This window comes from Eubalaena glacialis, chromosome 6 (genome assembly GCF_028564815.1).
Source record: "Eubalaena glacialis isolate mEubGla1 chromosome 6, mEubGla1.1.hap2.+ XY, whole genome shotgun sequence".
Lineage (NCBI taxonomy): Eukaryota > Metazoa > Chordata > Mammalia > Artiodactyla > Balaenidae > Eubalaena > Eubalaena glacialis.
The window spans coordinates 1915003-1939748 of NC_083721.1; the positions used below are offsets into that span (position 1 = coordinate 1915003).

A 24746-nucleotide genomic window follows, 5' to 3' on the forward strand; every position below is an offset into this window, starting at 1 on the left:
GTCCTCACCAGTGGGTCCCTGTTTGAATAAACGACTCGACCTTGTGGCCTGGGGCACTTACCCCCTACGCTGGAGGGCATCGGCCAGCCCCTCCCCAGTGCTGTCCTCGGTGGGCCGACATGCCGTCCCACCCCCGCAGAGGCTACCTAATGTGTGCCCGGCACAGAGGGGCTCCAGAGGGTCTGAGTGAGCCACGAGACCCCCAGAAGTCCAAGGGCAACAGACCCCCATCCCCGAAACAAGCACACTGTACTGGAGAGCATGTCGAACCCACAGAAGTGACTTTAATTTCAGCGCACACGATGGCTTTGTGCCGCCACAGGCATGGCTGCTGACAAGCTGACTGTTGACGGCACTTGGAACATCTCAGTTCCTGGTCCTAACCTCCCCCTCGGTCCCTTTCCAAGCCAGTGGCCGTGCGTATGAGGTCTGCTCCGGCTCTGGCAGCGTCCTCCAGTGCCTCCCCTCCTCCTCCCATGCTGCCTGAAGGCTGGGGTCCTGGATCAGGAGGGGAAGGTGGGCGCCTCGGCCACCGGGCGGGACATGCTCTGGATGGCCCACTGCAGGATGCCGTCAAAGGAGTGCTGCAGGACAGAGCAGAGAGCGGGGCTTGGGCCCTGGCCAGAACCTCAGGGGACAGGTGTGCCTGCCGGGCCCACATCCGGCCCGCCCTGGCCTCCGCGGCCACCTGAGTCATAAACATCGTGATGGGAATGCGCCATCCAACCCAGCCCTCCTATTCAGAGGTGCGGAAACAGGCCCGAGGCCCCACCGGACGTCGGTCGGGGGGCACGCCTCATCCCATGCTCCTCCGAGCTTCCCGTAAGCCCAGGCACAGCCACCACGGCTGTTCTGCCAACTGGTGGCCTCTTCCCGGGTGTCTCGGCAGGGCCAGCTCCTTCCCTCACTCTGCCCAGCTCTGCGCAGGGCCTGGCGCTCCAGCGGGACTGGGGGAGCTGTGGGAATGCCCGATATTCCAACAGAACAGGGGTGACCTGCTCCACAGGGGCTTGTGGATCTGCCCCACTCTGCCCACCTATATTGGCACCTCAGGTCACCCCTGGCCCTCTTGGGGCCTCTAAAGACAGCTTCAGTGTCTGGGACCTGCCCGTGCTTGGCCCACTACCCAAGGCAGGGCCCCCGTGGTCAGCTGGGATCCCCACCGTGCCACGCCAGGCCGCTGAGGACACGTACGAGCCACCTGGGGTCTGGGGGTGGCTGGAGGACTTTAACCTTTTCTAAAAGCCACCTTTTCTTCCCCGTGATTCTAGCTGTTCATCATCGGGTGGAGGGGCCTGGGTTGAGGAGGCGGAGGGAGGGATCTGCGAGGGGGCGTGGTCCCAGAGTGCCTAGCTCCCACCCCCACCCCCGGGGAGAGTCACGGCCTCCGCATCAGGCTTCAGTGGCCCTGGTGCCGGTTCCTGCAGCCGCCAGCTCTCCGGGGTCCAGGCCCCCGGGACCTCCAGGGCAGCTAGAAAGGGGAGCAGCTCGGGGCCCGCTCTGGCTCGTTGGTGCGTGGAGGGTCCAGCGCCATCTGGGGTGACACGGGCCTGTGGCGTCCAGTGTGCCCAGAACAGGGGTCTGCAGCTGCTCCCGTGGCCTGGGAGCTGGCTGCTCCAGAGGCCGTGGAGGCGGAGGCAGAGGGGGGCAGGGGTAGCCCCAGCCGGGTGACGTGTTACCTCACTCAGGAGGGACTCCAGGTCATCCCTGTGCAGAACCGGCTCATGAGCAGCAGAATTGTCCCCCGCCTGGAACCCAGAAAAGGGACGAGGTGAACCCGACTTCCGCAGCCCTGCCGGGCTCATCCCCACGGAAGCAGGGCTCCCTACAGAGGCAGCAGCGGGGTTTAGGGGCGGTGTCCATGCCAGGGCAGTGGGGTGCTGCGCGCTCCTCCAGGCGGGAACCTGGGAACTGAATTCTAACATCCAGCTCCAGAGACGAGGGGGCGCAGGCGAGCTCGGGGCTGCCTGCCCAGGTCCCTGCCACCCCTCTGGGGCGAGGACCAGCTGGAAGGGACCCTGTCACCGATGGGAAACGTGAGGCCCAGACAGGACAGAGCCTGCTCCCACTCCAGCCCTTCAGCCACCCAACAAGCCTGCGGGGCCAACCGTGCCCCTGAGGGGCGAGGGCCAGAGCCGGGGACGTGGCACACTCCCCCTGGCTCGCAGGCTAGGAGGAGCGAGGCCATACTAAGTGGAGCCATATGCAATCTCCCAGTGTGTAGCTGAAATCAGCCAAATCTCGGCACCTCCTCCAGCCCTTGATGCCACCAGCCCTGGGTGAGGGCTTGGCACGCACAGTGCAGAGGGGTGGGGATGAGGAATGAGGCTTCCAGAAGGAGCGGAACGCCAGTAGGTGTGAGCCCTCTTGTGCCCAGTGCCTGGGGTGCCCTGTCACCCACCGTGTGTGCAGGGGATTACGAGGCGGGACTGGGAGGTAGGATGGACCATGGACGGGGGCAGGACATCACCACCCTGGGCCCCCGAGGATTCTTCAGGGGCAGGGATGTGGGCAGGAAGGCCCCTGCTGCGGGCAGTCGGGGCAGATGCGCCACCTTCTGCAGGCCTCTGAGCAGGAGACACACAGGACCCCCCCCCCCGCCCCCCGGCTCTGAGGGAGCCCTGGGAAGTGAAGGTTCAGTGAGGCTAGTCACTCCTCCCCAAGGTCCCAAGGCCCAAGGCTGCTGGAGGATTGGAGGCGAGGGAGTCACACGTGTTCACTCCTGGTGTGGCGCCTCCTTCCACTCTCCCCTGCCCCCACCCCACCCCGAGGACGGCGCTCCCTGCACGGGGCACTCTGGGGGGTGCGGAAGGGGCCAGGGCAGCTGGGGGATTAGGGGAGCTCTGGGCCTGCGACCAACCGGCGACTTCATAGCCACTGTGGCTTGGGAGGGTTGCCTTCTTCGGCAGATTTAAGTTATCAGACGGGAGTCGACTTAAACAAATATATCGTTTGTACAGAATGAACACACGGTCAGGAGGTTTGGTGCACACCCGCGAAGCTGGCGCCCGGGGCCTCCCCTGGAGATGTGCTTCCCCACCCCCAGCCCCGCGGCGCCCCCCCTCACCTGCGCCCCAGGGCCGGCGGCGGCGGCTTTGGCGATGAGCTTGGGGGTCCCGGGAGCCGGGCGGGCGGGGCTCGGGGCGGGACTCGCGGCGGGCGCCCCCTCCCCGGGGGCCGGGGCGGGGTCTCCGGAGCAGGATCTGCAGCGCAGGGCGGCCCTGGCGAGCGGAGGAGAGGCCGCAGGCTGCCGGGGCTGGGGCAGGGCTGGGAGTGCCCTCCGGACACCGGAATCTTAAAGCCGTTGGGGGGCGCCGGGCCTCCCCCCCTCCCCTCCCCCTCCGCTCCCGGCCCCGGCCCCGCACTCACCCGGGCCGGGCAGCGCCGGCGGGGTAGTGGCAGCGCCAGTGGAAGGCGGCGGCACAGTGTGAGCACCGCAGCGCGTCCGCGCCGTCCCCGCACACCCCGCACCGCGCGCCGGGCGCCGGGCCCTGCAGACGGACCACGGCGGGGTGACCGGGGGCCGGGGAGGGGCGCACGGCCCTGGGACCCCGCCCGGGCTTGAACGGCTGGGAGGGGCGCACGGAGTGGGGGGCGAGTCCGAGGTTTCGGGATCCAGGCCTGAAGAGGTCAAGGGCGCCCCAGCACCTTTGGGCTGCAGCTTGGCGAAACTAGGTGCCCCGTCTCGGTCCCCCTTGGTGGGCCCGGACCCCCTTCAGGGCTAGTCAAGGGGACCCAGAAGGGCGTCCGCTCCAGAGGAGGCAGGAGGGGCTGGGAGACCTGGGGCTGCGAACTCTGCCCCCTTTATCGTCCTGCCCTTGTGAGGGGGCTTTCAAGAACGATGAGAGAACGGTCGCGTCCTCTGGAATCCCTCCAGCAGCCCCCTTCCCTTCACCCTCCCCCGCAGAGCCCGCACCTTGTTCTGGGTAATCTAGCAACCCCAAGAGCCCCTGGGCCTCCCTCCAGCCTCCTCCACCCGCCCTCCCCCTGGCCTGCCTGGCTGCTCCTGGCAGCCCCCCTCCCCCGGCCCCCACCCCTAACCTCCATCTGAATCCTACCTCCTTACCCCCGCCTGTCACGGTCCTGTTTCAGGCTCGCCTGGCTGCCCCTGTAGACCCTGAGCTGCCTGAAGACAGCCACCCTGACCCCAGCACCCCGCTCACCTGCTGCCCCTCAGGGCCCACACACAGCAGGGGGTGCAGGGCCGAGGGGTCCAGCACAAGCGGGGGGGCTGCAGGAGGTGAGGCCAGCAGGTGCTTGTAGGTGACTGCAACATCCATTCCAGCGGGGCGCTCCCTGGGAGGTCCCCTCGCCTCCTCTCCCGCTGACCTCAGTGCCAGGAGGACCTGGAACCGGAGGGTCAGTTCTCAGAGGTGTTGCAGGGGACTTGCCCAGCACCACCCAGGAGTTAATGACCACTGGGGCCCCGGGAACCGGGGGCTGGTGCCGGGGGGAGGAGCGCCATACTAGGTGGGAAAGCCCCGGGTGCGGTTCCTGGCTCTGTGGTCCCAGCAAGTTCCCTGACCCTTTCCCCATCTAAAGGCGGGGCCCCGTGGCCCTCACGGGCTGTCAGAGTACACACTCGGCATATGCTGGGGCACGCATCGTATCCGTTGTGACTTTGCAGTAACAGAACACTTAAAACATTTTTGGAGAATGTTATCGGTGGTCGAAGTGCGTCCCCTGTGTTGGGCTGACAGAGCCGAAGGCCCCCAAATCAGAGTACTGAGAAGCGGGGCCGTTGTAAGGGCCGCTTCCCGGTGGCCTGCACCCCCGTGGCCCCACGGGCGAAAGTGGAATTGATGGGGCCAGGCCAGGGTGGGGGACACATGGCTCTCTGGCTGGGGCAGGCCCGACCCACAGGAGCGGCCAGGAGGCAGGCAGCCGGCGGACAGAGGGCCTGGGAGCGGGCCTGTGTGTACCGGGGTCTCTGCAGGCGGCTCCCGGGGCCGGGGCTCCTCAGCCCGGGGCAGCTCCTGCTGGGCTCTTCCCTGGAGGCAGCTGGGGCACCTCCAGGTCCCGCTGCTTGCGTTGTCACCGGCCGGAGACATGCAGGGCGAGGCAGAGGGCACGGTAGACTCCCAAGCCCGCAACACAGGGGAGGCCTGAGGGCTCCTCCAGGTCACCCTTTCCGTTCCCCGATGGGGAAACTAAGGGGAATGGGCAGAGCCACAGGGGAAGGGCCTGCCGGCCGGTGCGCAGGAGAGCCCAGGATGCTGGGGTAGTTACCCCAGTGGGGCAGCCCTCGCCAGCCTGGCACATCCCCTGTGGCTCTCAGATGAGAGCCACTCTCCCGGGGGGCCAGGGCAGGGGGCCTTGCGCTGGACCTAGGATGGGCTCCCCCGGCCCTTGGGGGGCAGCTCTGTGGCCTCTGTGCTCCCCAGCCCGACTTGGAGTCAGACTCTGCTTAGTGCTGGTGGTCAGCTGCTTGTGGCGGTTTGGGCTGGGGGAAGATGGGGCGAGATGGGACGGGATGGCCATTCCTTGCCTTGGGCCTCAGGGCCCTGCCGGTCAGGCTCGGGAGACAGCGCGGCCACGCGGGGAGGTGGGTGGGAGGCTCCCGGGCCCCAGCCCCACCGCCCGGCGACCTAAGCCAAGGCCCCCTCCCAGGCCGGCCTCACTGCCCATCCCTGGCGTGGAGAGACTTCTGGGCGGCCTCCCACTCAGGGCGGGCGAGTGAGGAGGCTGCGAGGCCGGGCGGGGCGGCCGGTGCCGGGCCCACCTGGGGATCCGGTGCAGCGGCGGGGTCAGGCAGGCCAGGTGGAAGGCGCGGGGGCAGCCGTCGCAGCAGAGGAGCTCCCCGCCGTCCCCGCACGCCGCGCACTCGTCCTCGTTCTTCTGACACGGGGGAGAGACACGCAGCATCTGGAGGACCCGGGATGGGGCAGCGCCCTCCCCGAGAGACTCCCCTCGCCTGCTCCCTGCTGAAATCCCGCCCTGGCTGCCTGCTCCCCAGGGCTCCCCAAGACTCCTCCACCTCTGAGGCTCTAGCCCCGAACACCTCCTGGGCCACCCCTCTTGGGAAGAACGGTCCTTAAGGGAGGCTGGTTCCTCGCGGGTGCCTGTGCTCCAGGCGGCCCCAAGACCGCACGCCCACACCCACGGGGCGGCGGAGGGGCAGGCCCAGCGGTGTTCCTGTGGGCCCTGGGCACCCGCTGTCCCCTCCGCCTGAGGCCTGCTTGTGCCCTTGCCTGGATGGCACCCACCGTGCCCCCCTGGACGCCACTTCCTTCAGAAGCCCCCCGGGGACTACAGAGCTGGGCAGCCCCTCACAGTGACGGGCGCACTCATGGTAGCAATCCCCCCCAGACCCCACCAGCCCAGGAGCTCCAGGGGGCAGGCACGAGTCCTCATTTCTTGGTTCCCCGGGGCCCAGCACAGCGCCTGGCGGATCCATGGCAGAAACGGTGCTGGGAGCCCAAGGGCGTACGTGGTGCTTGGGTTCCTGGCTGCTAGCAGGGGACACAGCCACACCAAGGGCCCACCTGTGAGGCATGGGACAGCTGGCAGCTGGACCAAATGCTGTGGCTTTAAGAGCCCGGGAGGACTCACTTGCTCTAACTTATGTGAATTTTTACAATTGTGTATTATCAGAAAAAAATACCATGAAAAATAAGGTGCTCCATCCCGTGAACAGAAGCTTAGACCTCTGCCCTCCCGTCCCTGGAGTGACTGCCCTGGACACGTGGCAAATCGCCAGGAGGCCCCGCCCTCAGGACCCTGGGGGTGCTCTGGGCGTTACCTGGTGCAGCTGGGGCTCACTGGGGAGGGCAGGGGGGCCCGGGGCCCTGTCCGGCTGGCCTGCCCTCGAATCGCCTCCACCCTGCCAGGGAGAAGAGAGAGGGTCACCAGCAGGGGAGGCATTCGGGCGGGAGGGGCAGTCCCCAGCCCCAGCAGAGCTCCCCACCGGAGGTGACGTGAAGCTGCTGCCCCGGGTGCTGGGGGAGGGGGCCGAGGGCCAGGCCTCCCCAGGGGCGGTCCCAGCAGCGCTTACAGGGGCAGGAGCCTGGGTCCCCTTGGCTCGAACCAGGGTCTTCAGGCTGCCGCTTCGGGTCTTGTTCTTTCCCCCACCGGGGTCTTCAAACTTGCTGGGAGTGTAAAACTCCCCCCCAACCTGGATGCACTTCTTGGAGCCGCCTGGGAGGAGACGGGTCGGGGGGCCTGGCAGGGAGGCTCTACAGCTTACTGTTCCTCCCCCACAAACCCCACCCCTGTCAGCTCTGGGCCCAGGGTCCTGAACACAGGAGGGATTCTCTGCTGGGGGAAGCACGTCTCCCAAAGTCTCGTCCACTTGGAGTCTTGGAATGCAGCCTTATTTGCAAGTAGGGTCTTTGTAGATGTTAAGATGGGCTTGCCCTGGACCGAAGTCCAAGGGCAGCATCCTTATGAGAAGAGAAGAGGACGCAGAGAGACACAGGGAGGAGGCTCTGTGGCGACGAGCTGGAGTGATGTGACTACAAGCCGGGGCATGGGGGTTGCCATGAGCTGGAGGAAGCAGAGAAGACTCTGCCCTAGAGCCTCTGAGGGAGCAAGCCTGGCCCCGCCCACACCTTGATTTTGGCGTTTCTGTTGCTTTAAGTCACCTAGTTTGTGGCAACTCATCATAACAGCCCTAGGAAACCGCTCCTTGGGACCATCCCTGGTAGGTGAGACTGGAGCCCGCATCAGCTCCCAGGGTCCTCGGCGTCCCCAGAGCGTGTGCAGCACACGGAGTGGAGGAAGGAGGAGATGCAAGGATGGGGCGGGTGGGGCCGGGGCCGCAGGTTGTCCAGCTTAGAGTCCAAGAGTGCCCCAAGCCCTGCCCAGACCATCCCCTCCAGAGATGGCAGACCCCCTGCAGGGAGTGGGGGCTGCCTCGTCCATGTCCCAGCTGCTCTGGAGCCACCAGGGAGCTGAGCGGGGACGTGGATCCCCTGGCAGCCCCTCCCCAGCGCCGTCTACCTGCCTCAAACACCTGCTGGATGAGGATCCCCTCCACGGCCCCGCGGGCTCCTGGGACGTCCCCAGATGACACAGCCATGGCTCTCTGGACCGAAGCGGACATGGTCTGAATTCCTGGGGAAGGGAGCACCAAATGGGGGGTCATCTATTGGGACGACGGCTCCTGAGCATGGGCAGTGGGGAGTGAGGGGTGTCTGGGCAGCAGAATCCTTCCTTCTTTCCACGCAGGGCAGGCCGGGGAGGGGGTCCAGCCCCTCCACAGACAGACAGCCCACATGTAAGTGCAGAGACGGGCCATGGAGTGCGTGTGCGTGTGTGTGTACACATATGTGGTGTGGTCTGGTGTGTGGTGTACGAGCCGTCCGAACCCAGCTGGCGGGAATGAACAGAGACGCTGGGATGTGGCCCTGGGCTGGGCTGGGAGGGAGGCAGGGTCCCCAGAGCCTGCCCTCAGGCCGGCACCAGGGGCCCATGGGAGGTCTCCGGGTACCAGGTTGCATCCGGCCAAGGGGCAGGGGGGGATTCTCCGGAGGAAGCAAAGTCGGAGATGGCCCTGAAGGATGGGGCACTCAGATGGGCACAGGTGGGGTGACCCCAGGCCAGCATGGTCCCAGCTCCCAAGACGGGCCCCTGACCCCCAGACCTGGGGCCTGGCTCACCGTTGCCCAGCGGGAGGCGCTGTGGCTCTGCGTTGCTCTCTGACTTCTTGGAGGGCTTGGCCTTGGCTTGGGAGCCTGTGGGGGAGCAGGGACAGCCTGGCCCTCCTCCCGCTGCTGGGCCAAGGCCAGGGGGCAGGTGGGAGAGTGCCAGGTGGGGTATCCCGGACTCTGGTGTGTCCTCTTGCTTTACCGGGCTCTGGTGTCCACATCAGGAGAAAGGAAGTACACCCATCTGCCTACTCACAGGGCCCGGGGGTCAACAAGGGCTGGGGGGCTCATACAGGGTGTCCATCCAAGTCCCCAGAGGGACCTCTGCCAGGCTGGCTCTGGGCCAAGCAGGAGGGACAGATGCTCCCGGACCAGGTCGGGGAGGGGGTGTGGTCAGGGGGTGTAGGGCTCCGTGAGGGGATCTGTGACCCCACCGGCTTCTCAAGCTGGGTACCTGGGCTGGAGGTGCCCCTCGGGGACAGAGCTGCTGGCGGGGTGGCCCTCGGTTCCTCCAGAGCCTTCCTCTTGGTGGGGGGCCTGGGCAGCAGCACGGTGGCCTTGGGGCCAGCCGGGGGCCTCCTCCCCTTCCGGGGCTGGCTGAGGTCCACATCTGTGGGCGTGTGCAGGGCCGGAGGCTGAGCTTCAAGCCCAGAACTGACGCCCCGTTCAGGCAGGTGAGGCCTCAGCTCTTTGCTCTTAGAAGCCAAGATGGTCCAGGTGATGTCCGGGGCTCCCTAAACAGCCCCGCGCCTCCCCTCACACAGTCCAGCTGGGGCTCAGAGGATGACTCCAGCCGCCAGCCAGTGAGGGAGGCTGAGCCGGCCGGGACCCCAGCCCCCAGTGCCCCCCACCTTTGGGGAAGCTGTCTAGGATGGGCTGCAGCCGGCTGTATCTCTCCAGGTTGTAGTCCTTGAAGAGAACCCTCCAGAAGTCCAGGATGACGGCCGTGTCCTGGGTCAGGAGCCACGAGAGGAGCGCGTGGAAGGCCTGTGGGCAGCCCTCCTTCTCCTTCAGACGCAGCGTCTCCTGAAGCAAAGTGGGAATGGGGGCCCTGCCCTTCCCAGGTACCTCCCTTCCTGCCACCTCCACTGCGGGACCAGAGGGCAAATGCTGACCCCGAGGAGGCCGCTGGAGACTTGGGCACCTGTGTCCATCCCCTTGGCTTGGGGCAGGTCTGGGGATGGCAGGGGGGTGCTGGGGTGAGGTGGGGGCCACCTGGAATTCATCTTAGGGGACTGTGCTCAACTTGGAGGGAGGCTTGGGAAGGGCTGGGAGGGGGCTTTGGGGATCTGGGGGGGGGCACCGGAACTTGCCTTGGAGACCATGCTCTCCGCTGGCGGGTGAGGCGTGGGGCAGGCTGCGGCGTTAGCGGCAGGGACCTTACCCCTGGCGCTGGGGCTTGGGGGCGGGGAGGGGCTTGGGGGCGGGAGAGTGGGGAGGGGCGGGCCTGGGGAGGGTCCCTCTGGAGCGGGTCTTCCGCGACCTTGCCGGCTCCTGGGCGCGGGCGTGGGGAAGGCTGGGGCGCGTTGCTGGCTTGCTGGTCTGGTTGTGGCCCACCTGGAATCTGTCCTCGGGGACCACGTCGTGGTCGACCAGCGCGTGCAGCAGCGGGAAGGCGCTGTCCACGGCCACGGCGATCTCCGTGCGGTGCAGCCTCAGGAGGCGGCGCAGCGCCGTGTCCCCACCGGCCCGGGCCTCGCCCGCCATTGCCGGGTCGGGGACGCGGGGCTGGGGGCCCCCTCTCCCCGCCTGGGGTCCCGCGGCCTCGGGGTGCCGCCGGACTTGTGGGGTGTCTGGGCCGTGTCAGCCTCCTGGCCCTGGCGCGCCCCCTGCGCCGCCGGGCACCTGGGCGGGCACACCTGGCCCGGGAAGAGGGAGCCCCAGGCGCTTCCTCCGGCCTCCGCGGGTCTGAGCTCACGGCCCGGGTCTCTATTATACCGGGCTCTCCTTGGAGAGAGCAAAGGCCGCTCAGCCCGAGCCAATCAGGGCCCAGGGAGCTTCTTCAGGGGCAGGAATGGAAACTTCCCTGTAACCCGAGTGCGAGATGGTCCCAGCCACCTGCCAGCCCCCTTGTGCACCCGCCAGCAGGCTGCTGGCTTTTCTTTCCTTTTTAAAGAAGCCTCTGGACTCAATTCCCGAAATGTGGTTCCAGCCAGCATCCCACAGGGCCCTGTTCAAATGGGGAAAAGCCAGGACAGGTGTCTTCACCTCACCTGGGGCCCAGTGTCAGACACGAGCAGGGGCTGCCCAGGTGCCCCAGCAGCTGGCAGAGGCAGCACGGGAAGCCTCCACGGGGCTGTGCGGGGGCAGAGTCCCTGGTGGGGAGTGGGCACCGCTGCCACCGCCGCAGCAGCTGCTCAGGGTCCCAAGCCTGGGGCTGTAGGAGGAGGTACCCACCTGATGGAGGACCTGGGGTATGACTGGTGCATGTCAGTGGGTTCAGAGCTGGGCATTGCCTGGAGGCTGGTGATGCTGGGCAAGTTGCTTTCCTTCTTTGACCTTCACTCCTCTCATTTTTTGTTTGTTTGTTTTTTTATTATTGGGCTATAGTTGTTTTACAATGTTGTGTTAGTTTCTACCGCACAGCGAAGTGGAGGTCCCTGTGCTAGACAGCGGGTTCTCATTAGTTATCTATTTTATACATAGTAGTATATATATGTCAGTCCCAATCTCCCAGTTCATCCCACCCTCCCTTTCCCCCCTTGGTGTCCATACGTTTGTTCTCTCTGTCTGTGTCTCTGTTTCCACTTTGCAAACACAGGTTCATCTGTACCATTTTTCTAGATTCCACATATATGAGTTAATACACGATATTTGTTTTTCTCTTTCTGACTTACTTCACTCTGTATGACCGTCTCTAGGTCCATCCACATCTCTGCAAATGACCCGATTCCGTTCCTTTCCGTGGCTGAGTACTATTCCACTGTATGTATGCACCACATCTCCTCTACCCACTCAGCCGCCAGTGGGCATCTAGGTCGCTCCCAGTCCTCTCATTTTTAAAATGAGCACACTCCACTGGGAGTCCCCAGCTGATAGCCACCTTCTACTTCCTCCAGGTGTGTTAGAAAGTAAAGCTTCTAGAAGGCAGCTGGCCCCATGGACAGACATGCCTGTGTATGGGCCATGGGAACCTCTGTCTCTGTCTGGCTCACAGCCCAGGAAGGGGCGCCCCAGGAGTCTTCCTAGGTGGGGGACAGAGGCTGGGGGACAGAAGCTTCCAGGGGGAAGTAGGGAAGGCTTCCTGGAGGGTCGCAGCAGGGGTCCCTAAGTCCACGAGATGGGAACAGCATCCGAGGCAACTGGTGGGCAGGGGCAGTGGACTGGGGCGTCCAGGGATGCTGAGCTCGCGGGGGCCCAGACAGCATGGTCTGGGTAGGGGGCAGGGATGCAAGACACAGTGGGAAGGACCATCCCTGTGGTCAGCCTGCAGAGTTGGGAGGACTTTTGGAGGAAGCTGTCTGGCCAGGTTGTGTTAGGGAGAGAAGCTGGGCGCCTGGGGACGGGGCTGGAGGGTGAGTGGGGGCTCCAGGAAGCCTGGGGTCAGGGCCAGCACTGGGCTGGGACTGGCCACATGGGGCAGGGGGAGGGACTCGTGACCGATGAGATGGGGGTGTCACCGAGACTTCTTACATGCGTCGGCCCTCATGTTTTACACTGAGGTGGGAGCCCAGGGTGGGGCACTGTGAGTCCCCTCCTGACCTGGGAGCCCTGCCTTTGTGTCCTCACCTCCAGGCCCGGGCCCCTGACGGTTCAGTTCTGGGCCTCGGGCTGCTCCAAGCCTGGGGCAGCGGTGTTGGAGGTGGAGACGTGAGCTCCATCAGCCTGGGGCCGGCTCAGGGGGTGGTGGTGAGGGCTGAGGGCATTGTCCTCTCAAGGGCCAGGACCTGAGCGTGGAGCTCTCGGGCTAGCTCTCCTGTAGAATGTTCTGGGGACTGAGTCAGGAGCAGGGCCCTGGCACTGCCCACCTCCAGGGCGCCGAGCCCACAGGCTGCAGTGCCGTGGGTGCAGCCGTGGAGATGTGGGGCTTGGGGGCCATTCCTGCCTGTCCTGCGTGACCCCAAATTTCACACACAGAAGCACCCAGATGCCAGGGAGCTGTGTTTGTGGCCTTGGGGTGACCGGCCCACAGCCCCGATTCAGCATCATGATGGCCAGCGTCACTCTACACCCAGCACATTTTCTCCCTGGGGGGCTGAGTGGTCCCTAGGGAACGCTTTAGTCACAAGCCAACGGTTCAAGGGAAATTAAAAACTGCCAAGAAGAGCAAAGTCTTCACTTCACTGTTTAAAGCCCTGATACCCTTGCAGGTGCCTCTGTCGTGAGGCTGGCCTGGCTGCTTCGGGCGTCACGCAGGCTCTGGGTTGGAGATTAGCAAACAGGCTCCTGTAGAGTTTCGGACTTTCCACTACGCCGGGGGTTTCCATAGCAGCCCCTTACCTGCTAGCAACCTGGAGTGGCCCAGGGTGTGTGGAGGCGGCCTGCGCGACCACAGAGGGGCCCCTCGAGGGCCGGCACTGCCTTCAGCCAGGTCACTGCCTTCGGGGCCTGAGCCTCAGCGCCTTCTCCGGACAGCAAGCAGCCCAGCAACTTGCCCACCCCTCAGTAGCGAATCTCTGAGCCTCTGTCCTCACCTGCAAGGGAGCGCGCACAGGAGCTTCTCCTGCAGTGCAGTGACGCTACGTATGAGACACGCCAGCCCCACTACACACTAGGCACTGTTCTGAGTACTTTGCAATTGCCCTTACTTAATCCCAGAACCACCCTGTTTGTTCAACATTATTAGCGTCCCCATTCTACATATAGGGAGATTGAGGCACAGAGAGGTTAAGGAACTTGACCAAAGTCAGACAGCTAGTAAATGGCCTTAGATGGATGGTGTCCAGGTCCATGCTCTCAGCACATAGGACACTCCTTGGGTGCCCAGGTCATGTCAGGCACTCCCAGCTTGCAAGGAGGAGGAAATGCTCCCTGAGTGATACGCCCAGATATCGGGGAGGAGGAAGCCCAAGTGGCAGGGTGGGAACAGGAGGGGGTCCTGTCCCTCGGCTGCTGGCCTTGGCCCCTCAAGGAACCCTGGACACTACAATCTTCTCCTTTTGCCCCGGACGGAGGCTTCAGTCTCTGTGGCTCCCCAAAAAGGGCTGGGGTCCCAGGGATCAGGAATCCTGAGTTAGAATGCCCTCAGGGTCCTCAGAATGCCAGCCCAGGCCTCAGCTGGAGGAGCAGAGCAGGAGAGGCCCTTGGCCTGCCCCCTGAGCCCTTCTTGGGTGGTGGGGCACCCGGGGAGGCTCAGTCTCCTGGTGACTCTCTGCCAGGACTTTAGCACCCTCTTGTCCTCCGCTAGCTGTGTGACCCTCTCTGCACCTGTTTCCCCAAGAAAAGATGCTCAACATCATCACTCACTACGAAAATGCAAATTAAAACCAAATGAGATACCACCTCACACCCACTAGGATGGCTGTTATCAAAAAACAGACAATAACAAGCGTTAGAGAAGATGCAGAGAAATCGGAACCTCACACGTTGATGGTGGGAATATAAAATGGTGCAGCCATTCTGGAAGAATGTTTGGTGTCTCCTCAATGAGTTAAACATAACATTACCGTATGACCCAGCAATTCCACTCCTAGGTGTACACCCAAAAGAATCGAAAACAGATACTCAAACAAAAGCTTGTACACAAATGTTTATAGCAGCACTACTGACAACAGCCAAAGGATGGAAACAACCCAACTGTCCATCTACAGAAGAATGGATAAAGTGTGGTCCATCCATACAATAAAATATCGCTCAGTTACAACATGCATAAACCTCAAAAATGCTAGACTAAGTGTAATAAGTCAGACATAAGACGCCACCTATTGTGTGACTTCATGTATGTGAAATACCCAGAATAGGCAAATCCATAGAGAAAGAAAGCAGATTTCCAGGAGGTGGGGGCAGGGGAAGGAGGAGTCACTGCTTAGTAAGTATGGGGTTCCCGTTTGGGATGATGAAAACGTTCTGGAAATAGACAGTGGTGATGATTAATACAACATTTTGATGTACAAATTGCTCCTGAATTTTAAACTTCCAAATGGTTAAAATGGTAACTTTTATGTTATGTATATTTTACCACAATAAAATTTAATTAATTTTTTAAAAATCAATTGGGCATATTTGTGTGAATCTATTTCTGGGTTCTCTATTCTGTTCCATTAATCTCTGTGTATGTCCATCCATCCATACCACAAATAGTTGACTACTGTAATTATATGATAAATCTTGAAGCCCAGTAGACCAACTCCTCCCATTTTATTTTTTTTCAAAATTGTTTTAGCTACTCTTGTTTCTTTGATTTTCCATATAAATTTTAGAATAATCTTGTCTCTATCTACAAAATTGTTGCTAGGATGTTGATAGAAGTTACAATTTGGGGAAAATTGGCATCTTTATTACGTTAAATCTTCTAATCCATGTGTGTATGTTTCTCCATTTATTTAGAACTTAATTGATTTCTTTTATCAATGTTTTGTAGTTTTCAGCACACAAGTTCTATACCTGTTTTGTTATACTTACACCTAAGATTTAAATTTTTGAGCAAGTGTAAGTAGTTTTGTGCTTTTAATTTTAATTTTTGTGTCTCTATTCATTGTTAGTATTTAGAAATACAAATGATTTTTCACGTGTTCATCTTACATCCTACAACCTTGCTGAATTCATTTTATTTGTTCTAGGAGTGTTTTTATTTTGTTTTGAGATTTTCTACAAAGACAATTTTATCATCTGTAAATAGGAACCGTTTGATTTCTTCCCTCCCAATCTGTATGCCTTTTTTTCCATTTTCTTGCCTTGTTGCACAGGCTAGAACTCCCAGTACTATGTTGAATAAAAGTGATGAGAGTGGACGTCCATGCCTTGTTCCTGATCCTAGAGGAAAAGCTGTAGATTTTTTGTGGATGTCCTTTATAAAGTTTATGAAGTCCCTTCTATTCCTACGTTTATGAGAGTTTTTATGATGAATGGGTATTAAATTTTGTTATATGCTTTTTTGGCATTGATTGATATGATCATATAATTTTTCTTCATTAGGCTGTTAATATGGCAGATTACATGGATTGATTTTTTGAATATTGAACCAAACTTGCATCCCTGGAATAAACTCCACTTGGTCATAGTATATCTTGTTGAATCTGATTTTCTAATATTTTGTTAAGGATTTTTGCATTTATATTCACAAGGTATTTTGGCTTATAGTTTTCTTTTTGAGTCTGTCTATTTGGTTTTGGCATTAGAGTGATATTAGCTTCATACAATGAATCAGGACGTATTCATCCTTTTATTTTCTGGAAGAGATTGTGTAGAATTAGTGTTAATTCTTTTTTAAATGTTTGGTAGAAACTCCAGTGAAACCATCTGGGCCTGGAGATTATTTTTTTGAGGGGAGTTAAATTAGGAATTTCATTTCCTTAATAGTTACAGGCTATTTTCTAATTATTTTATATCAGGTTAGTTGTGGCAGTTTGTGGTTTTTAAAGAATTGGTTCATTTCATGTAAGTTGTCAAATTTATGAATGCAGAGTTGTTCATAATCTCCCCTCATTTTCCTTTTGATGTCCTTAGGGTCCACAGTGACACCACCTTTGTCAGTTTTAAAATTGGATATTGTGTTTTCTCTGCCTCTTTTTTTGTTTTTGTTTTTGTTTTTTTTTTGGCCAGTCTTTCTGGATGTTTGTTGATTTTTAAAAAATTTTCTCAAAGAACCAGCTCTTTGTTTCATTGATTTTCCCTGTTGTTTTTCTATTTTTAATGTTATTGATTTCTGCTCTTATCTTTACTATTCTTTTCCTTCTGCTTGCTTTGGGTTTATTTTGCTCTTATTCTTATAGGTTCTTGAAGTGAGTGCATAATTATAACCCTCTCTTCTAAAGTCTGCATTTAGCGCTATAAACTTCTCTCTCTCAGCACCGATTGAGCCACATCCCACAACCTTTGATATGTCGTGGTTTCATTTTTCATTCAGTGTATTTTTTGAGACTTTCTCTTTCATCCATGGATTATTTAGAAGTGTGATGTTTAGTTTACAAGCGTCTGGAGAATTTTCTGTTATCTTTCTGCTATTAATTTCTAGTTTGATTCCAAGAGAACACACACTGTGATCAGAGAACACACACTGTATGGTTCCAATTCTTCTAAGTGTGTTGAGGTTTGTTTTAGGTCCTAAGAGATGGTCTATCTTGGTTTATGTCTGTGGACACTTGAAGAGGATGTGTACTCTGTAATTTGGGGGGCATGTTCTGTAAATGTTGATTAGATCCTGCTGGCCAATGGTGATGTTGAGCTTCTCTGTTTTTTTGTCTCATGGTTCCATCAATTGCTCAGAGAAGGATTTGAAGTCTCCAATTACACCAGATTTATCTATTTCTTCTTTAGGTTCTATTAGTTTTGCTTCATGTATTTGCTGCTCTGTTGTTTGTTGCATACACATTTAGGCTTGTATGTCTTTTTTGGTGGATTGACTGTTTTATCACATGATGATAAAGGGTCAATTTTCATTGTTCTGGTCATTTTCTTTGCTTTAAAGTCTACTTTATCTGGTATTAATGGAGCCATGCCTGCTTTCTTTTGATCAGTGTTTGCATGATATACCTTTTTTTGTCCATCCTGTTATTTCTGATCTACTTTTACGGTTATATATGAAGTGAATTTCTTGTGCACAGCATATAGTTGGGTCATTTTTTTAAAACTACTCTGCCAAATTCTTTTAGTTTGTGTGTTTAGAACATTCACGTTTAATGTAATTATTGATATGTTGGGCTTAAATCTACCATTTTACTCTTGTTTTCTGTTTGTTTTCTCTGATTACTTTTTCCTTCCCTCCTGTGGGTTCCCTGAACATCTTACAGAATTCTATTTTGATTTATCTGTAGTGTCTTTGAGTGTATCTCTTTGCAGAATTTATTTATTTATTTATTTTGAAGTATAGTTAATTTACAATGTTGTGTTAGCTTCTGCTGTACAACAAAGTGGCTCAGTTTTATATATATATATTATTTTTCATAGTCTTTTCCATGATAGTTTTTTACAAGATTTTGAGTATAGTTCCCTGTGCTATACAGTAGGACCTTGTTGTTTATCTATTTTATATTCTTTGCATAAATTTTTAGTAGTTGCTCTAGGTATTACACTATCCATTCATAACTTATCACTGTCTACTGGTCAAGATTTTACCAGTTTCAGTAAAGTGTAGAAAGCTTACCTCTCTTTATATCTTTTTAGCGTCCTCATTTATAATATAATTTTCTTAAATATTTATTCTAAATACTTTTAGAACTACATCAGTGTTATAATTTTTGCTTCCACTGTCAAATATAAATGTATAAAACTCAAGAGAAGAAAGAAAATGTTTTTACTCATATTTTTAGTCTTCTCATTGTCCTTTCTTCCTTTCTGATATTCTAGAATTCCTTCTTTATCATTTTCTTTCTGTTTAGAGAACATTCTTTAGCCACTCTTTTAGGGTCGGTCTGCTGGTGACAACTTTTTTCAGTTTCCTTTATCTGAGAATGACCTGATTTCTCTTCATCCCTGAAGAAGGTTTTCACTGGACGTAGAATCCTGGGTTAGGAGGGCTCTTCTTTCAGCACTTGAGAAATATTGTGCCCCTTGTTTCTGGCCTCCATAATTTCTTTCTTTTTTTAAAAATAAATTTATTTATTTATTATTATTATTATTATTATTATTTTTGGCTGTGTTGGGTCTTTGTTGCTGCGTGCGGGCTTTCTCTAGTTGTGGTGAGTGGGGGCTACTCTTCGTTGTGGTGTGTGGGCTTCTCATTGCGGTGGCTTCTCTTTTTGCAGAGCACAGGCTCTGGGCACTCAGGCTCAGTAGTTGTGGCGCACGGGCTTAGTTGCTCCGTGGCATGGGGATCTTCCCGGACCAGGGCTTGAACCTGTGTCCCCTGCATTGGCAGGCGGATTCTTAACCACTGCGCCACCAGGGAAGTCCCTGGTCTCCATAATTTCTGAAATTGGTACCATTCAGATTTTTTAAAAATAAATCTTTATTACTTTTTATCAAACTGTTTTTTTTTCTATTATAAGCAAGATGTCAGATCTCTCTCATTGCTTTCAAGAGTTTTCCATGTTTTCAGTTTTTAGAATCTATGCTATGATATGTCTGGGTGTGTATTTCTTTGGTTCTATCCTATATGTTCAGCTTCCTGAATGTATAGGTGTTTATGACTTTTGCCAAACTTTGGGAACTTTTCAGTCATTGTTTCTTCAAGTACTTTGTAGCCCCATCCTCTTTCTCCTCTCCTTCTGGGACTCTAAGGGCACAAATCTTTTTTGTAGACCTGCAGGTCCCTTGGGCTCTGTTCACTTTTTTCACTCTGTTTTCTCAGTGTTGTTTGAACGGGGTAATTTCTATTGTTCTGTCTTCCAGTCCGCTTATCCTTTCATCTGATCCCTCCATGGTGGTTTAAAAATTTTAGTTATTTAGTTATGCTCATTTGGCCCTTCTTTATATCATGTATATGTATATATATTCATATATATATTTTTTTCTTTTGTTGAGACTTTCTCTTTTTTTTTTGACCCTGCGGCATGTGGGATCTTAGTTCCCTGACCAGGGATCGAACCTGTGCCCCCTGCAGTGGAAGCACAGAGTCTTAACTGCTGGACCATCAGGGAAGTCCCCCAGAGACTTTCTATTTCTTAACTGAGAGTTGCTAACTTTCCATTTGTTTCTAATGTGTTTGTAATGGCTCACTGAAACACTTTAAATAAGGCTGCATTAGTCAGAGTTCTCTAAAGACACAGAGATTATATAAATAATATGTATTTGTTATAAGGAGTTGGCTCACATGGTTATGGAGGCTGAGAAGTTCCAAGATCTGCAGTCAGCAAGTTGGAGACCCCAGAAGAGACAAGGTTTCAGTTCAAATCCAAAGGCCAGAAAAGATGTCCCAGCTCAAGGCAGTCAGGCAGGGGGACTTCCTCTCACTTGTGGGAGGGTCAGCCTTTTTATTCCATTCGGGCCCTCGACAGATTGGATGGCTCTTTTTGGCTGTGCCTGTTGGTGTTTCTGCGTTGCTGACATCTCCAATAGCAGGTCTGGGGTATGAGAGGCAAAAATTACAAACAGAACAAAAGAGGGGACTCATCACCATGTTTTTCTGAGGGCCCTGGCTGGTCTGCCTGCCTCTCTCTGCCTTTCAGAGTCTTCGTATATTAGTTTTGTGTATAATGTCCAGGGGTTTGAGTTAGACTTAGCAAGAGGAATAGAGAAAAGCACATCTATCATTTTCCCAGGCTAACACTGCTGCTTTCGAGCATGTGTTAAATGCACGCTTGTCCAGCCCGTGCACAGCTGCTCAGGTGGTTTCGCCATGACAGAAGGTTCTAGGGTTTCTTCACTTCCTCCTTTGAGTAAAAGGCGTCAGCGAGAGGGCAGCGGGCATGCTCCCTTCCCTGGATCCCAGCTGTACCAGGTGTGCCGCGTGTGGACAAGGGCCGAGGAGCCCCACCCCTGCCTGTCTGAGTCTGGCAGATGGGCCCACCCGTGTAACTCACACCCCTATCACCATACAGAACATTTCCATCTCTCCAGAAAGTTCCTTGGTGCCACCTCCTGGAAGGGACCTCTGATCTACTGTGGGTCACTGTGGATTCATTTTGCCTGTTCTGGAACTTTCTGTAAAGGGAACGGTCTGGTATGAAACTTTACCCATTTGACTTCTTTCACTCTGAGTACGTCTGGGTTCTTCCATGTGGCTGTGAGTACTGGTTCTTCATTCCTTCCACTGTCCGGACCTCCCAAGCTTGTTCATCCGCTCACCTGTTGAGGACATCTGGGCTGTTGTGGACAAAACTAATGTGAACCTTCTTGTCCAAGTCCTTGTTGGACCAAGGTTTTCGTTTCTCTTGGGTAAGTAAATAGCTAGGAGTGGAATTCCTGGGCCATAGGGTAGATATGAATTTAGGGAACGCAGAGTTTTCCAAAACAACTGTGCCATTTTGCATTCCCACCAGCAACATGTGAGGGTTCCAGTTGCTCCACATCCTCGCAACTCCTGGTGGTGTCTGATTATGGCTATTCTGCTGGGTGTATGGTGACATCTCACTGTGGCTTTGATTTGCATTTCCCTGATGACTAACGTTCTTGTGCTATTGGCCGCTGGTGTATGTTCCTGTGCAAAATGTCAGTTCAAGTCTTTTGCCTGTTTTAAAAAATGATTTGTTTGTATCATTGATTTGTCAGAGTTCTTTACATATTCTAGATACAGATTTTTGTCAGATATTGTGAAAATGTTTTGAGTATTTTCTCTGAGTCTGGGAGTTGCCATTTCATCTTCTTAGGTTTTGGTATCTCCTGGCCACAGCCTGCAGCCCTGCCCAGCCCCTGCCAGGCCCATCCTCTGCAGGATCAGGACATGTTAAGTGGACAAGAGGATGAGCCCTCGCCCGGCTGGGGAGCCAGCCTGGGACGTGCCAATGGCCTGGAGCTGGGAAGAGCATGACCTTGGAGTGACGGGACGGGGACCCAGCTGTCACTGTGCAGGAGCGGAAAGTGTGGAGGGAGTTTCCAGGTCAAAGAGCCTCTGGCTGGCACAGCCACACCCATGTCCCCAGCCTCCGCCTGTGGCCCTGAATCCCCCGTGCAGATGCTGGCCACCCACTGGCCCCACTGGGAGTCTGGCAGGCTGGGACCTGGGCCACGGTGGGCCGTGAAAATGCACACTGACACCAGTGTTCTTTGGGGACATCCCTTCCAGCAGGTCCCCACCAGCTCCCGTCCCGCTGAGCGTGCAGGGAATGAAGCAGAAAAGTTACCTGCTCCGGGGTCAAAGGGGAGTCCCCTGCGGATTACGTGTGAGGGTGAAGGAAGGGAAACCCCCAAAATGTCCCTCAGCGGAGACAGGTCAGCATCAAGGCCGCCCTCCAGACAATGGCCGAGCCAGGGGGAAGGTGGGGCGGCTGCAGGGCCCTCCACGGTGTTTACTCTGTGCTGCAAATTGCAATGCGGTGTGTACAGGGTGACTCGATTATTGTGGTGAAAACAAGAGAAGGAGAAAGAAAACCTCTCCGTCTGGAAGGAGACATAACAGGTGTGAGCCCTGGGGCAGGCGGGAGATGGTGAGATGGGGCTTCACTATTTCACCTGTACACTTAAATATGGTTTGAATTTAATAACATGCACAGATTAGTTTTTACATGAAAAATAGGAAATAAAGTATAATGGAAAATATTCATAGCACCAAGTAAAATATCAGATAATTAGGAATAAAGATAGGAAGAGATCTGCTGTACCCACATTTTACGTTTTATTTATTTTTATTATTTATTTATTTATTTGCTTGTATCTCTTTTTATTAAGGTATAATTAACATATATAATTTTTTAAAAAGAAGAAACAGAAAGATACACCATGCTTCTGGATTTCATTTCTTAATTGCATTTTAAAAGGCAGTTCTTCATATCTACGGAACAGAAGCAGACTCACAGACGTAGAGAGTAGACTTGTGGCTGCCAACGGGGCTGGGGCGTGGGGGAGGGGTGGAGTGGGAGTTTGGGGTCAGCAGATGCAAACGAGTATTTATAGAATGGATAAACAACAAGGTCCTACTGTATAGCACAGGGAACTATATTCGGTATTCTCCGATAAACCATAATGGAAAAGAATATGAAAAAGAATATATATATGTATAACGAATCACTTTGCTGTATAGCAGAAATTAGTACAACATTGTAAATCAACTATACTTCAATAAAATTTTTTTTTAAAGGCAGTTCTTCCTTAATTATTCTCTAAAACTAATGTAATTCCAATTGAATTACTAAAGGGGTTTTAGAAGTTGAGTCTCATGTTCTTTTGGAAGATGAATGAGCAAGAGACAAGACACCTTTGAAGAGGATCAAGCTGCCCCAGATAAAGTATTAAAAAGCTACAGTGAGGAGGGCGGGAGGACTGGTGCAGAGAGACACAGATGGCTGGTGCGAAATGCAAAGCTTAGCACGCGATCCAAACACAACTGTGGATTGTTAGGTAATAAATGCCTTGCATGGAATATGTTGGAGGGGGCAGTAGATGGACCCGTCGATAAATCATGTGACACGTATATGAGGATTAGGTAATATCTTTAATATAGAGAATTCTCAAATCAATAAGAAAAAGACAAATACTCAAGAGTTTAAAGAGAAAAAGAAACAGAGAAGAGACACTTGATTTTCATAAGTTTTATTCCACAGCCCAACAGCAACAGGGGCTGGAATCCAGCATCATTTCACCATCTACTTTGGGACTTTTTGAATATCAGTCTATAAAAACGTATAGCCTGTGCACAGATAATAAAAATGGTGTTTTCCACTGAGTGTTTATAAATGTACTATAAGGGGACTCCCTTGGTGTAAGTGGGCTTGGAGGAAGGGCAGGTTAAATCCAGTAAGCTGGTGGGTCATCGCCATGTTCTCAGGGACATCAGTGCAATGACGCCACCATGAACGGGGGTCCCAGACAGCAGCCCTGCTCCCAAGGCTCCCCCACAGCAGCTCTGGATGGGGTGCTGTTGGGAAGGGGAGGTGCAGGGACCTGGCGCCCTAAGGCCTCTCGTCGGGCAGTTGGGAAGATGTGCAGTCACCGTTTTAGCCAGGAGGGGGGGATGTCTGGTCACTTTTGTGGGTGGCGGAGGCCCCAGCTTTTGTGCTCAGACAGACTGGGTAGGGGTCTTGTCTTTTCCACTCCCCTCATCACCGCACAGAGTGGTCTGTCTGAGGCTGTGCCCTGTGAGGTCGCTGGCATCCACCGGGAGCGCCAGGACACCTGGCTGTGAGGCCAGACCCTTCTGAGCCGTCAGCGGCTGCCTTCTCTCTCTCTGCATACTTAAAGCGTCATTAGTGGTCAAGACAGCGGCAGGCTGGGCGGAGGGTCGGACCAGAGCCTGAGGACCAGTGGGTCACCTTGTGGTCAGGCCAACACAAAGGCCAATTCCTCTTTTACCCCCACTGCACTTTGTCTTGGGGAGAAGAATGAATGTTCGTTCATCCATCCATCCATTCCCCCGAGAGCATCACAAAACACCACCACTCCCCTCCCACTAGTGTGAGGTGGGTCATGTGACCTGATGTGGTGACTGAAACATGGGCGGGTCCCTGTGTTCCCTTCCCCTGCCCTGGCTGCACATTCCAGATAGGAGAAGGCACTGGCCGTCAGTCTGCCCCACAGGGGCCAGGACCATGAGGGTCAGGAGGAGGGGACAGGACACCAGCCTCTGCTGCTGCAGCCCTGGGCCCTGGGTCGTCAGTGCTGCAGCCTAACCAGCCCACCTGCTGATGTGCCCAGCCTTGGGCCAACAGCCGGCAGCTTCTCCCACCCTCCAGAAGCACGGTCATGGGCAGCCTTGGGAACAGGATGCCCTGGTCGGATCAGTCGGGGCCAGGCTGTATACCATCCCCTGCTTGGAGGTTCACAACTTCCATCACTGAGCCTTCCATCATAAAGGCTCTGATAAGTCCCGCAGGAAATGCACCCACTTAACACTCCACTTCCCCCAACCCTATTTCAACAGAGACTCTTCCCTTCATGGAACATTTATAGACACTGCATGTGGAGTCGTATGCCTGAAGCACCAGTGGGGGAATCAGCTCCAGACACGCAGGATGACTGAGCCCAGCCGGTCTCCCCAGGAGCCTGTCTCCCTGGGAGCTCACCGTGCAGTGAAAGCATGAAGACCTGGAGTCGCGAGCCCGCTTAGTGGGGGCGCTGGGCTTTGCACCCCCCACTTCATCCCGTGCCCTGGCCCACAGCCCGGGAGACGGGGCAGTCTCTGCAGCGCCTCCGCCTGAATGACATACAAGCAGCCAGGAGCCCAGGCCTGACACCTGCAGACAAAGGGAAAGATCTGAACCCCAGTCCCTGATGGCCCTCGTGCTCTTGTGGCCTCCCTCATGCAGCTTCTGGACAGCGGTCCCATCGCCCCCCCACCAGTGTACGCTCCCAGAGAGGCACGGCTCCACCCGCTGCCAGGCCCCCCCTCTGCTTCATGTGCCCAAAAATCCTCTCCAGATGCCTGATGTGTGACGCGAGACCCCCTGCTACTCTGGGGCTGTGCAGGAATGCAGAAGGACAGCATGAGGACCGAGCAGTGTAGGGGGTCTCTCCCCATTGCCAGGAAAC

The 24746-nt window shown here is 55.3% G+C and overlaps 1 protein-coding gene across 1 annotated transcript; it reads right to left on the reverse strand.

The window, feature by feature from the left end:
- Positions 1-503: 503 nt before the first annotated feature.
- On the reverse strand, positions 504-24614 carry AIRE (autoimmune regulator). The gene is made up of 20 exons (XM_061193743.1): positions 24555-24614; positions 24281-24451; positions 23325-23511; positions 21194-21283; positions 10802-10997; positions 10448-10535; positions 10146-10337; positions 9440-9614; positions 9043-9198; positions 8601-8675; positions 7942-8055; positions 6995-7137; positions 6743-6823; positions 5723-5838; positions 4923-5022; positions 4164-4346; positions 3370-3491; positions 3134-3221; positions 1680-1748; positions 504-584 (listed from the first exon to the last, which is right to left on the reverse strand). The coding sequence occupies exons 1-20, from the start codon at positions 24612-24614 to the stop codon at positions 504-506; spliced, it is 2487 nt and encodes an 828-aa protein (XP_061049726.1).
- Positions 24615-24746: the final 132 nt, after the last annotated feature.

Excerpts from the sequence above, each read along its gene's own strand:
- AIRE (XM_061193743.1), bottom strand. The coding sequence starts at position 24,614 with ATGAAGCAGAGGGGGGGCCTGGCAGCGGGTGGAGCCGTGCCTCTCTGG. Across the intron at positions 10,998-21,193 it reads GGCGGAGGCTGGGGACATGG|GTCCTCCATCAGGTGGGTAC; the intron begins GTGTGGCTGTGC and ends GTCATACCCCAG. Across the intron at positions 8,056-8,600 it reads GCGCCTCCCGCTGGGCAACG|GAATTCAGACCATGTCCGCT; the intron begins GTGAGCCAGGCC and ends TCCCTTCCCCAG.